The 13,958-nt window shown below is 39.8% G+C and overlaps 1 protein-coding gene across 1 annotated transcript in view; it reads left to right on the forward strand.

Moving 5' to 3' along the window:
• HOMER1 (homer scaffold protein 1) overlaps positions 1–13,958 on the forward strand; it is a 135,506-nt gene that overhangs the window by 113,136 nt on the left and 8,412 nt on the right. Inside the window, exon 9 of the mRNA XM_072958460.1 lies at positions 9,982–10,166. Within this exon, the coding sequence (XP_072814561.1) occupies positions 9,982–10,166 (185 nt within the window). The remainder of the gene's footprint in view (positions 1–9,981; positions 10,167–13,958) is intronic.

Genomic DNA, 13,958 nt, shown 5'->3' on the forward strand with positions numbered 1-13,958 from the left:
TCTCCACTTTAATTGTATTGATACATGAGACATGTGTGCAATTCAATATATACATATACTCTATGTATATACAGAAAATTATTTTTAATATTTTCCTACTGATATGAAATTTGAAATTGGAAATTTTGTGAGTTTTTTCTTTGTCCAAAAGAGCCTAATTTGTTCTTTTTTTAGTGATTCCACAATTTCTTGAGGGCTGCACCTTTAAGTTCCCAGCTTGTCATCCGATGTGTACAGTGTAGGGATAAGGTGGACACAAGTGCACATATAAATAAAACCTTCTCAGTAAGACTATTTTAAACCTTCATTTACAGTAGGAGAGTATCTAGAAACCATCATCTATACGTCATAATTAGGTTGTGTGCCTACGGTAGCTTTCTCCATTTCTGTATTATATAAATAAAAGTTTGCATATTAAAATCTGATTTTTCCCAGAGACAAGTATTATATAATGTATCTATATTTAGATCAAACTGTGGTAATATATTTATCAGAAAATAATGTTGGGGGCTATAGCCTGAACACGTGGACTTGAAGTGACACGGAAAAGGAGAGCAGAGATCGATCCCATTGTGTGTAAGTTATTATATGATAACTATGAATTCTTGTACAAAAAAAAAACAACTGAAAAAAAGAAAAGCAAAAATACAGTTTTTATTTTGAAATACACTCGTTGTTCTCTGGAGAATGTACTTTATCTTTTTCCCCTTCAGTCTTTTACAGATATTTTTTAAAAAGCATTTAAGTGATGGCAGCATTTACTTAAATCTTACAGGTGCTACTGGATTTTGCATTAGTGTGTTATGTTGTGAAATCCTAACTTTGACATAAAAGGTTTTATAAGTATTTCCCTGGCTGGAAAATTAGTTTTTGTTCCTCCTCTCTCTCTTTCTCTCTCCCTCTCTGTCTCCCTTTTTTGTCCCCCTTTCTTTCTGCAGATTAAAAAAAAGTTGATGAAGTTGCAGCCCTCCTTGTCCCTATAGAAGAGCTCCAGCACCACCATAGATTTAATGTTTTGCTGTCATAGAACTGTTGAGAAGCAGTTAGAGGAAAAACTTACGCCTTTTTCTCAAATGGGACCAAAAGAGACACTCAAAATGAATCCTCCACCACCTTTTAAAACTCCTGTCTTTGCCCTGTTAAAATTAAATGTATTCTTTCCCACGTGTGCTGCGGGCTCCCATGTTTGTACTTAACTCTGGAGTGTGCAGCTCGGCTGCTGTCTCCTTGCAGGCCTGAGTTTCTGTCAGCTCTGGAAGGAGAGGCAGGCCAGAGGGAAACTGGTTTGGTGGCAGTGTTTTGTTCTGTTTTGTTTTAAAGAAATCTTTCTGTTTATTTGATAGCAAGTGATTTTAACATGATGCTTGAAATCATGAAATAATCTTTATTGAATTTTTTTCTTCTGGATATTTAGCTCTGTTCCTTTATCATTCACAAAGTAAATTAATTTATATAAATCTTTTTTTTTCAATTTTTTGAGTTTTTTTGGGGGGGTTGGTAATTAGGTTTATTTATTTATTTTTTAATGGAGGCACTGGGGATTGAACCCAGGACCTTGTGCATGCTAAGCATGTGCTCTACCACTGAGCTATACCCTCCCTCCTAATTTACATAAATCTTAAAGAGGAAAACTTTCAGGTAAGAAGTAGTTGAGAATGACACATTTTTAAAAATTTCTCAAGTAGGATACTATGCCATAAAAATTATTTGTTGAGAAGGTAATTTTCATGTGAGAAAATATTTTTAGAATTACTAGAAAACAATCATTTTAGAATGGAAACATGTGTCATTCACCTTACTCTAAATTGTAAAAGTGTATTTTTTACTAATATTCTTATTAAATTGGAACTTAAGTTTTTATGGCAGTTTCTATGGGAAACTAATATATAGATGTCACACAAATAAGCATAGTTAATGAATTAAAGAAATGAATTTTTTTCTCTTTTTGTTCATAGATTACCTGGTAAAATATACCTAAAAATAGCTAACAGTTTCATCCAAGAAAAAACTCAAACTTAATCAGCACTACACTGCCTGGTGATTTCTGCTTAGTTTACCAGATGAAAAAGAATTGAGTTATTTTTACCAAAAACAGATGACCCAGGGAGAGAAATTGCATCTAGACTAGAGTAGGGGACAGGGCACAAGCTCCCAGTGGATGTCTAGTCAATTCTCTGATCTCTTTAAATACCCCTGTATCTCTCAGATTAAAGGACACATTCCAGAGGATGCCAGGAGTGTACGTGGTGAGGAGAGGATTTTGTGTGTGTGTGTGTGTGTGAAAACAGAGCCAGCAAAAAAAGTAGGAGCAAAATGACTTCAGTTTTTATCTAAGATACATCAGGATAGCCAGACTGGTAAAGTGCTACTTCCTATCTTGCTGCTGCTTTTAACTAAACAGGTTGGAATTGCCCTAATGAATTTCAGGCTTTCAAAAGATCCTGTCGTATTTGTCCTGTCAGGATTTATAACCTAATATAAAACACCTAGCATTCAGAATTCACCATTCTGTGGGATTCTGACCTACTTTTGTCAATTATTTTCACATCTTGTCTACCCAGGGACAGAAATATTACTCTGCTTTCTCCTAATAACACCAAATTAAGGTGATAATGGGTGCCTAATAGATGCCAAATTAAGCCCATTTCTGTAATAAAGAAAAATTTCTTTTGTGGATATTTTTTTCTAACTAGACTCATCTTTTTATCTTGTTATCTGTGCTCTATAACTGTGTTACCATATATGCATATATATAGTAAGTCATATCCATATGACTTGAGCGTATGACTTACTTGATTGTTATACCTTAGGTAGAATGACTGTTTCAGAAAACAGGGCTAGAAAGCAGATGTACTTGAAGTAAAAGCTTCCTCAACAACTCTAGTATGAAACAGAACAAAAAGGGCTGTTTGTTGAATATCTGCTGTGTGACAGGCACTGTGCTAACTGTTTGACATTTCATTTCTATGCATAGGGTCCCTGCCAAGGGTGTTCCTTTGGAGGGAGGATGAGGGAAAAAAGCTCAAATGTCTGCATCAGCTGTGTTCCCACAGCAGTCAGTCTGGTCCTCCAATCTACTGTCAAAAGGTAGAGATCGGCTCATGTTGCTGGTAGTTTTCCCCTTGAGCTTGCCTGCCTTGCCTCTCTGGAATATCTCTGTTAGGACACTTCTTAACTATATATTTTATATTTGCTTCTCTTGAACTTCTTCCTTTGGCCTCCTTTGGTGTTTAAAATGTTTGTTATCATTCAGTTGCGAATCATATTTGTTTGCAGTTGTCATAGTTATGCAGTATGTTTTAGTCCTCGGGTTTTTTAAAAAAAAAAAACTTACAGGCTTCAGATAACCCAAGCAAAGTATGTTTCATATGCAGAATTTCAGTCTATAAAGTTTAAGTAGCAAACAATTTATAAGGGCCTTGGGAAGACAATTCATCTCTTGAGTTCCCTAGTGGAATACGTTGTTAACCTGTAAAACTCATCTCCTAACACTAAATAGTAGTTCAGCAGGATGTGGGTTTTGTAGTCAGTGCTGGGTGACTTTGTGGTCAATTCTGGCTCCACGGAAGTCAAGGCCTCTCCAGGTTGATCATGCCATTAGATCAGCCACAGAAGTAACTCATGGCCCTAGGTTCTTTAGATGGGTGATACCCCTCATATAAATGGAATCATGTAATATTTGTCTTTTTGTGTATGGCTTATTCCACTTAGCATAATGTTTTTGAGGTTTATCCATATTGTGGCATGTATCAGAATTTACTTCCCTTTCAATGCTGAATAATATTCCATTATACGGATATACCACATTAAGTTTATCCATTTATCTATTGATAAACACTTGGGTCAGTTCCACCTTTTGGCTATTGTGAATAATCCTACAATGAATGTTCATATACAAGTATTTGTTTGAGTCCTGCTTTCATTTCTTTGGGTATGTATCTAGCACTGGAATTGCTGTATCATATGGTAATTCTATGTTTAACTTTTTGAGGAAGGATTGGGTTTGAATTGGATTAATTTAAAAGACTCAGAGCAAGATGCTACCTCATTGGGAAATCACCATCTTGGGGTTAGTATTTTGTTTACAGACCTTTAAGTGATCATTGGCCTCCTTAGTCATGCCTTTTACTCTCTTGCCTAAAACATTTGTTGTTACCACTTATGTCCCAGGCCCCATTTTGGAATAGAGACTCAAGAGAGCAGCTCACACTTTGGTGCAAGACACAGACAGGTAGTCTACAGTGTGTAAGTGCTGTGACAGGGGGAGCACTAGCACAAGCGAGCCCAGGGGTAAGAAGAGTCAAGAAATCTCTCTCAGAAGAGATGATACCCAGCTGAGTTTTGATGGAGGAGTAGGCTAGCTAGTTGAAGAAGAGGTGAAAGAGAATTGCAGAGAGAGTGTCATGTGCAAAGGCTCAAAGGTATGAAAGCTTTGGGACACTTAGAAGGTTAGAATGGATTAGTACCCTGAAACATAGATATCAGGGAAGGGTATATGGCAAAAGATGGTGGTGGCGAAGTGGCAAAAAGTAGATCAGGAAGGACTTTGTAAAAGTCATATGAAAGGTTTGGGTTTTATTCTGAAGGTAATGTAGAGAAATGGAAGGATTTTTTTGTAAAGAAGTGATATTTTAAAATAAATGTTTCAGAAGTCAAGGTAGTCATGCAGATCACAATAATCCCTGTTGAGAGGCTGCATTATGGTAGTCGTACTGGGACAGAGAAGATGGACTATTTGGGACATACAATCAATAGGGCTTCTTGCTAGAATCAATAGATGACAAAGAGAAGAATGCAGGGTGACTCCTAGATCTCTTGAGTTGGACAACCAGGTGAATGATCCCATTTACTAAGATAGGGAATTCAAGATGAGAAAGGGCTTGGTTTTGGTGGAGGCAGGACAAAACAAGATGAATGATAGGTTATTTCTGTTTTGAGTTTAAGATACCTATGGAATATCCAAGTGGAAATGTGAGTCTGATTGAAACTTAGGAGAAAAATATGAGCTGGAGATAAATATTTGGGGATTGTTGGCATACATAATAGTAATTGAGGGCATGGAAAATCGGGAGGATGCAAGATGAAAATGTCACTTTGCGCCAGGTGCAGGACAAGAGCTTATGAAAGAAACAAAGAATGACCAAGAATGATGAGTAGACCGCAAAGAATGGGGACTCATAGAAGCCTAGAGCAGAGTTTCAGAAAGCCAGATTGCACATGAGAATAAATAACAAATCAACCCATGTCTTGAGGCAGTGATGTTCCAACTGTGTTCTGTTAAGACCCTTCATTAATATTTGATTCATAAATATATTTTAACATAAAAATTAGATATGCAGACTATAACAAACTGAGATATGCAGTTTATAACATTTTAAAACATTGAAATCCAGCAAACATCAATACCAGGTTAACTGTTTCTGTGCAGATGCCAGAATAAAGCCATCTCTGGTAAATTGAGGAGCCCCTTGGTATTTCAAGGTGAGCTGTTAAAGAACTGCTACTGTTTCTTAGTGTGAATCAGGACTTGCTCAATACTGTGCAGCTGAAACGAAATACAGAAATAGGATCCACCTAAGATAACATCTGTCTTCCGTAAACCCAGCCTCAAATATTGTTAATGAAAGTAACTTCGCTTTTCTTGACTCATTATTAAATTAAGTGTTACGTACCATTCTTTCTGTTAATGTATTGGTTTTCCATGTAGCTGTCATTTCTAAAAGGTTGCAGAGGTGGAGGGCCACAGACAAAACGAAGCTGACGCTTTCCCAGTAGAACTTGGCTTACTATCTTTCTGTGGTTCACCTGCCTCTCCTCAGAGTCAAGTTCTAGAGGCTTAAGTGTATTACATGTATCTTTCAGAATGTGTTATTTTGATACTGAATTCGCCACTAGGACCAGATGATGTTTGTGTTTGCATTGCCATAGAAAGTCTAGAGTTAATGTTCTGTTATCTTAAATAAGATCCTTACTCCTTTTTTCATATTGGTTCAAAAATAGATAACTGTATACAAATTATCTCTGGTAGAAATGATCTCAGCAATGGCAACAACAACACAGTGCTCTTTGTATTTGGTTTTAGAATGCTGTATGGTATGTTTGATTTTTATTTCTAGTTTAAGTTAAAATTAGCTTGAATTCCTTGAGTAGACACGACTTGCACTACTTGGGCAACAACTTAGAGCATGTTAGACATTCCAGGAAGAAAAGAGGAGCTACTGGTTTTCAAATTTGGCTCCAAATAATCCATAAAATTTGCAGATCACTTGTGAATTGTCAAATAAACTCTAACTTTTAAACCACTTTTGTTCATATTTTTCTATATAGTGATTAATCTTGGTCTCCTTTAGCAGAGCCTTTGTTTGGAATTGACTCTGTGCGTTAAAATCCCACGTTATGTGTAACAGTATGAAACAGAATGTCACTGTCCGTGGCACTTGGCCGTCTCACAGCAGCTCACAGCAAGTTTTCACAGCAGTGCCGTGACTTAAGTGCTATTGTTATCCCCGTTTTATAGATTTTGTAGAGTCTGAGATTCAGCAAGATTAAGTGACTGTTCAAGTAAGAGGCGAAGGAGGCATAGAGCGCAGGTCCTCTGCCTGCTAATCTTTTTCCCTTCCCTCTCCATCGGCCCACACCATGAACTGCACGCCTTTTTTAAGAAGGCAGGTACAAAATTTACCAATTCACAATATTTAACAACCTATCACTTAATGAGAAAAATTGTTCATTATCTGTTTCACAAAGGTATTATGTCTTTGAATACTTATCTCCCTGCTTCTCTCTGTTTTTAGGACAAAAAACCCTTTATTTTCATTTTGATTATGGAAGTGGTTCATATGTGCTTTCCTTTTGCAGATGTTTTTAATAGTATAGATAAAGCAAAAGTCACCTGGAGCTTTCAGTTCTATCCCTAGAAATCACTACTCTAATCTGTTTGATGTATGTTCTCCCAGCATTTGTATATGCATTTATGTACAACATGTATGTGCTTATAGAAATAATTAGTTTTGGGGGGAGGGAGTACATACATTTTATCAAATGCTGTGTCTTTTCTACAATTTGCTATTGTTTTACTTAATCTCTTTGAAAGATCTGTCCCAGTTGGTAGACATAGACCTACTTCATGATTTTTAACTTCTCCGGTATTCCATTTTACGGATTAGGTCATGGTTTATTTAAGCATTTCCATATTTTCTCCTTGCTTTTTCATTCTACCCCCTTCTTCCTGAACTTGATGGTACTTTGTGAAGTATTAGAGGTATTCAAGATTGGTTAATACCCAGTTACCAAATGTCCCGCAGTCCCTCTCACATCCCCAGTCAGGATGAACTCTGGATCAATCAATTTAACTGAAAACTAAAACTCAAAGAAGTTTTTTAACCTGGTCTTGATGAAAATCTAAATTACACTACACACAGGCAAAACCTTGTGTTGTGGACGTAGTGGTCGTTCAATAACTGTGTTGAGTGATGCAACACACTTACTGCCTTAGAAAAGAGAAGGCTTTGATGTAAGCGTTTACCTTTGCTTAGTGACTTGGCCCACCAACCGTTTTACAGGGCCTCCATCTGGGACGCCCGGAGGACCCCCAGGGGTGTGTAGGACTGTTTAAAACACCAAGTGGTGTGCTTTACAGCCTTCAAAGTGGGGAAGAAGGATGCAGAATTAGAAAGAAAGGGAGAAATGGGAGCGGCTTATACTGCGGTATATCCAGACAGTGTCTCCCTCCTATGCCAGGAGCCTTTTGTCACTTCATTGGTAGTTTTGCTTCTGGTACGTCCCCTGCCATTTGGCTGTTCATTCAGTCAGACGTTTTGTGAGCACCTACAGTGTTACAAGGGACTGTGTCAGCCACCGGTAATACAAAGGTGGTAAGACAGCCCTGACCCTCAAGAAGCTTATACTCTAGCGAAGGAAGAGTGTTAACCAGTGAGTGCAGTAAGACATTAACCTTATCACAAGAGGGGTCATAGCTTCTAGTGAATATACAGACAGGGAGATAGGCATTGTCATTGAGGAGGTGGCATTTGAGCCAAGTTGTAAAAGATGAAAAGCCGACCACTTTGAGGATCCAGGTGGAGGGGTGGAGAGCTGAGGGGAAGGGGCGCATCACCAGAACAGAGCCACGCACCCGAATTCACTCTAATGTCTCGTGGCTTAGCCTGGACACCAGAGCAGACAAGGTAGACAGATTCCACATGGAACCTTGTCTTGTATCCTTGGCAATTCTGACTTTTCCTAAAGGGAGTGGAAAGCCACTGACCCTTTGGAGAAGGGAAGTAATGTGACTGGATTTACATTTTAGAGAAAGTGAGTCACTGACCACGGTATCAAGTGAATTCAAGACTATATGAGGTGATGGAGATGTTAACTGTCCTTATTGTGGTGATCATTTGGCAATATATAGACATATATCAAATCACCGTGTAACTTATGTAGTATTATGTGTCAATTATATCTCAGTAATGCTGGGAGAAAGAAAGGGTTAAAGAAAGGTTTTGTAAGACCAGATTCAGGATTCAGGAGGACTTTTTTTTCCCCCTAATGGTAGCAATCTAGGTAAGAGATTAAAAAAAGAAAGAAAGAACTGGAAATTACAGGAAAGCAGCTAAACTAAATATGAGAAATGTTCGAGAGATATGTGTTGGGGTGATATTTTGAAAATTTTAGTTTCTGCTTCTTTCCTGGCATTTATTGCTCCTTTCCCTTCCTTGCACCACCCCCCCCCCCCCCAGTTCAGGCCAACAGCAAAAACATCCTCTTTTCTGGCCCTCAGGATTCGGTTTTTCCTACAGGACTGAAAGAGTCAATTCTCTCCTTTTGAATTCCTCCCCTCAAATGAGATTTTTTAATAAAAGACCCCTCCCCCGCCCCATGTGATAAGGGAGAAAAATTGAAGGGAAACAAGATGATGAGAGGGTGGCAACGTCACTAAGAGGAGGCCCTGAGCACTGCCCCTCCCGCCAATGTACCAGTCTTAAATCTGAGCTTAGGGGGCATAAGCCCCAGAGACAGTGGAGGGTCAAAGAGCTGAAGACACCCATGCCTCAGCTTCCAGGTTTTGCCTGGGAGTCTTGGGGCCCCAGAGCGGCCCCAGGAAGCATCTGAGAAGTTTCCCTGCCTCACCCTCTGCAGCAGGCACAGAAGCTATTGGCAAAGGAGCCAGGGAATTGTGACAGAGGGTCACCTGCATGGATCTGGCACCAAAGACCGGATGGATATCTCAGAGGCTGTTGGTGCAGAAAAGTGCCGGTGACCAACAGTGCCAGAGGGGACCCAGCTATGTAAGCAAATGCAACATCAATGGAAGTAGATCAAGAACCAGGCCCCCTGCCACAACCCCCACCCCAGGTCCCCAGGTGCTCGACACTAGATGGAACTTAACTGTGACCACAGGGAGGAGGTGGGAAACTGGCTGAGCTTATCTTGAATTTACAAAATGTTTCTGCAGCTGGGCAGAATGTATTTTAGAACAAAACTATATTCTTTGCCCACCTAGTTTTGGCCTGAGAAAATATATCCACTACCCCACTACCAGTAGACGCTGCAGGACTTGGTAACTGTCTGGAGGACTTAGTAGGTTTCCAGATTTGGTTTGAAGAAATGAGGTCGGTTTGGACATGTTTAGTTTGAGGTACTTCTCCAGGAGCCTTAGGGATCTGAAGCTTGGGAGAGAAGTGTAGGCTGCAGAAATGAATTTGGAAGTTACCAGAAAACAGGCTGTAGGTGAAGCCGTGAGTGGATGAAATCGAACACAGGGTGAAGAGGACAGGACCGGAGCCCTGGAAAACCGCAACATGGAAAAGGGTGTGCAGAGAAAAGTCCAAAGTAAACTAGAGAGGAACTGGCAGGTGACACCAGATAATCAAACTGATAGCTGTCATTTAATGTTATACCAAGTCAGTAGGATGCAGCCCCGGGACAGATCATAGTTACAAACTCAAATTCTTTGTGACATCTCTTCTCCTTATTATCCAGGAAAATATCTTCCTCACGTCCAAACGCGAGGCCACGTTCTGGTTGCCTGAGGATGCCGGGATTCCGACTCCCGGCAGGGCCGCATCCGTGCTCCCCGGTGAAGCCTGGACCATTCCACAGAGTCCCTGCAGGGCAGGTCGCAGCTCGTGTTCACAGGCAGCACCTCTGTGTGCTGTGCCCAGGAGGTATCAGGGGCTTTCTTTTTTCACTCTCTTACTCAATTTTCCCTTTAAAGAGAAGATCTCTATCACATTGTCTTCAGAGATTAAGACTGAACAAATGTGTTCTTTTGGCCTGTGCTGCTTATTTCTAGGCACTAACAACTATATAAATCCATCATCCCCTTATCACCCTGGCTGCTAGGAAGTTCAAGACCAGGTTTTGGGTATAATTGTTGTAGTGTTCCCCAGATAGGAGTTCTTAGAATTCTAATTTTTTTTTCTTCCTTTCAGCCCTTATTTATTTGTTCCTGTTCCTTTTTTTGTTTTGTTTTGTTTTTGATTGGTAGTTTGGCTTTTTTATACTAGTCTGATGATACTTAAATTTTTATAACAATCTACTTTAAATCTTTTTGAGTTTAGAATAGCTGCTAAAAAAATAAAGGATATGTCATCATAATTTTGCAGGATTTTTTAAACCTGTATCTCTAAGGCTGACCATTGGTCTATGTTAGGAACTGCTGTCTTCATTTATCAGTTACAAAGTTCATTCTGATGAATAATTCAGAGAACTTCTTTCTCCATAGTCAACTCATATACTAATAATAGTGAAACTTAAACATGTGATTGCCTGATCACATTGAGCATTTAAGGACACAAGGTAACCCCAATGAAGAGATATCAGGAAGCCTTCCTCTTTGGTCTGTTAGCTCTGCTTCTCTCATGGCCATATTGGTTAGAAGGGTGCCACTAATCTTGGTCATTCACATAAAATTTTACTTCTCCATATCCCATGTCAGAACTGATAGCAAGATTCTTGTTCTGACTGTTGACCTATCACAAGCAAGAACTCAACAAAAATAAGTAATAGCAAACGTTCTCCTGTACTGCGCTGGGTTCATGACTTTGGGCATGTTTTCATTCATTGCATCTTTTGGACTGTCAGATCTTTTTTAGGTGCCAGGATCTACTTTTACCATCACAAGTGAGGAAGATAAAAGGCTCCTTCCAAGGCAAAGACTCAACTATTAAAAGAGACCTTGTCAAGACCAAATTTTTCCCCAAGAGTCCTGCCAAAGATTGCCCTTGGGCAGGATGCAGCCTCCTTCAGAGAGTGAGGAACACATCATGCAATTCTCCTTTTCCTCGATTGCCTACTAGATTAATCATTAAGCCACATGTGCCAGGTTAGAATGCAGTTACCAATCACCGTTGCCTTAATTCTCCCAACTTAGATGGCCTTGAGCCACCTGAACTGAAATTTGGGTGAAACTCTCCTTGGAATAGAGCTCATCGCAGGGCATAATGTAGCCTGGGTCCTCGGCCAATGCCTGCTAAATACTAGTGCGGGTCCTGATAAAAAGAAAAACAGTGCAAACTCTCCTTTTGGCTAATTATTTGATCATCAAACCAAGATGTTTGAAACCCATGGTTCTAGTTTTAATTGATTGCATTCTATTTCAAAGAGCAATAGCTTCAAGGGAGGAGGGTAAGAAGTTTTATTAACCCCACAGCATGCTTTGGGCCCTCCACGTTAGGTCATTTGGTCCTTACAACAGCCCTGGAGGAGCCCTGGAGAGGGCAGTGGTGGCTCAGCTTCACAAAGCAGCACCCAAGGACGCCAGGAAACCAGTGGTCACCCAACACCATATAGCCAGCAAAGGATGGAATCTACTTTGAAGGCAGATGGGCTTCTTAACTCCTGCTATTTTTCTCTACCAGACCTATTTTTCTTAGCCAGCTGCAGCAATGAGAGAAAAAGAGGCAGAAAGACAATCCAGAAAATGGAGCTGACTGCTCACTTAGGAAGCTGTAGCAAGACTGGAGCCTGGTGGCTATTGCTCGAGTCTCTAGGGAAGGCTCCTTAAGAAGACTTCTGAATTGGTGACCTTGACGCATTCAGTCCTCTCAATTCAAACCAGTTACTTGGTTCACTAACTGATCTCAAGACTGTGCTACAACTTTAGGGTGAGAAAACGGAGCCCAGAGTCCATGCAGTAGTCACACCTCCCATCTAATGCCTTGATTCCTGAGATGCCTACTTTAAACATAAAGGGGGAAATAGATGCATGAAGGCCGAACTTCACTCCAGATACAGCTGCCCACTTGTGCCAGGACAGACTAATTCATGTGAACTCAGAGGAACCTCAGGGACAAGTGTTTGGAAAACCAGACCCAGGGGTTCTGGACGCTAAAAAATGCTGGCAGTGACGCCGATAGCAGTCAGTACTCCGCCTACAGAGCACTCTCATTCCTGTCTCCTCATCCTCTGGAAAGAATCCCGGGTTGTTGGAATCCAGATCAAATAAAGAAGGGGCAGTAGTAACCAAGGTGATGACACCCCCCGACCCCGCAACCCGGAGAACCTCCTTAGCCTTTCCCCAGCCACACCCTCCAGTAGAGAACTCCTTCCACTTCAGCCCCGCTGGGATCCTCAGATTTCACAGTGAAGTTTTTGGTTCCACCTTCTCTAAATCCTGAGACAGTTTTTGTTGCAGATTGGGAGCCGGCAGGCTATCTTCAGAACCAGGAGATGTAGGATTCTTTAAAAACATGCAGCGGGGAGCATGAAAAACCTCAGAAATGCTTTAGAGATTCAATTTCATCTTCAAGCTACAAAACCAACTGTGTGATGATGGGGGCTTTGTTTTCTTTGCAGAGCCTCGGCTTCCTTTGAGAAAACTGACAAATGTGTAAATGTAACAAAGATGACACATTTCAATAAGCTCTTATTTCTTCCTCTTTATTATCTGGTTCAAAGAATTTTTGAATTTCATTCCAATTCTTTTCACTTTGTGTGTCAAGAGAGAGTCATACCAAGAAAGACTTGACCAGTATATTCTTTCAGTTCACAAATTCTCTTCTCAAAGTTTTTTTTTTTGCAAAAAAATGAAAGTAATTTTATTTGTTGTTGAGTCAAGTACTTACAAGTGACATGTTTTTCTCCTGATCTCCCTGACTGCAGTACTGAAAATGTCATGCGTCCAGTGGCGTCCCATCTAAAATAAGATTTGTTGTTACTGCTAAAGATGATTTTACAAATATCCCTCCTAGAAACATGCTTAGTATTGACAACAGAAAGCAAACATGAATTGATTTTTTTTAAGGTCAGGCACTTTCTTTTTTCTTTTTTTAATTTAACATCTTTATTGTGGTATGGTTCCTGTAGACCACACATATTTCAAATGTACACTTTGATGAACTTTGATAGATGTATACACCAATGAAACCACTACCACAATCAAGGAAGCTAACATTTTGATCACTCCCCAAGAGGAAGAATTTTCAAATTCCCAATTTATCCCTTCCCACACCCTTTAACCACTGGTAACCATAAGTTTGTTCTCTGTCTGTGAATCTGTGTTTTGTAGATAAGTTCATTTGTGTCCTTTTTTTTTTTTTAAGATTCCACATATAAATTATACCATATGGTATTTTTCTTTCTCTTTCTGGCTTACTTCGCCAGATGTTCTCCAGGCCCATCCGTGTTGCTGCAAATGGCATTGTTTTATTTTTTATGGCTGAGTAGTATTCCATTGTATACATATACCACAACTTCTTTATCTAGTCGTCTTGTCAATGGACATTTAGGTTGTTTCCATGTCTTGGCTATTGTAAACAGTGCTGCTATGGACACTGGGGTGCATGTGTCTTTTTGAATTATATTTTTCTCTGGATATATGCTCAGGAGTGGAATTGCTGGATCATATGGTAAGTCTGTTTTTAATTTTTTAAGAAACCTCCATACTGTCCTCCATAGTCGCTGCACCAATTTACATTCCCACCAAAAGTGTAGGAAGGTTCCTTTTTCTCCACACC

The sequence above is a fragment of the Vicugna pacos genome, chromosome 3 (assembly GCF_048564905.1).
Source record: "Vicugna pacos chromosome 3, VicPac4, whole genome shotgun sequence".
NCBI classification, from domain to species: domain Eukaryota; kingdom Metazoa; phylum Chordata; class Mammalia; order Artiodactyla; family Camelidae; genus Vicugna; species Vicugna pacos.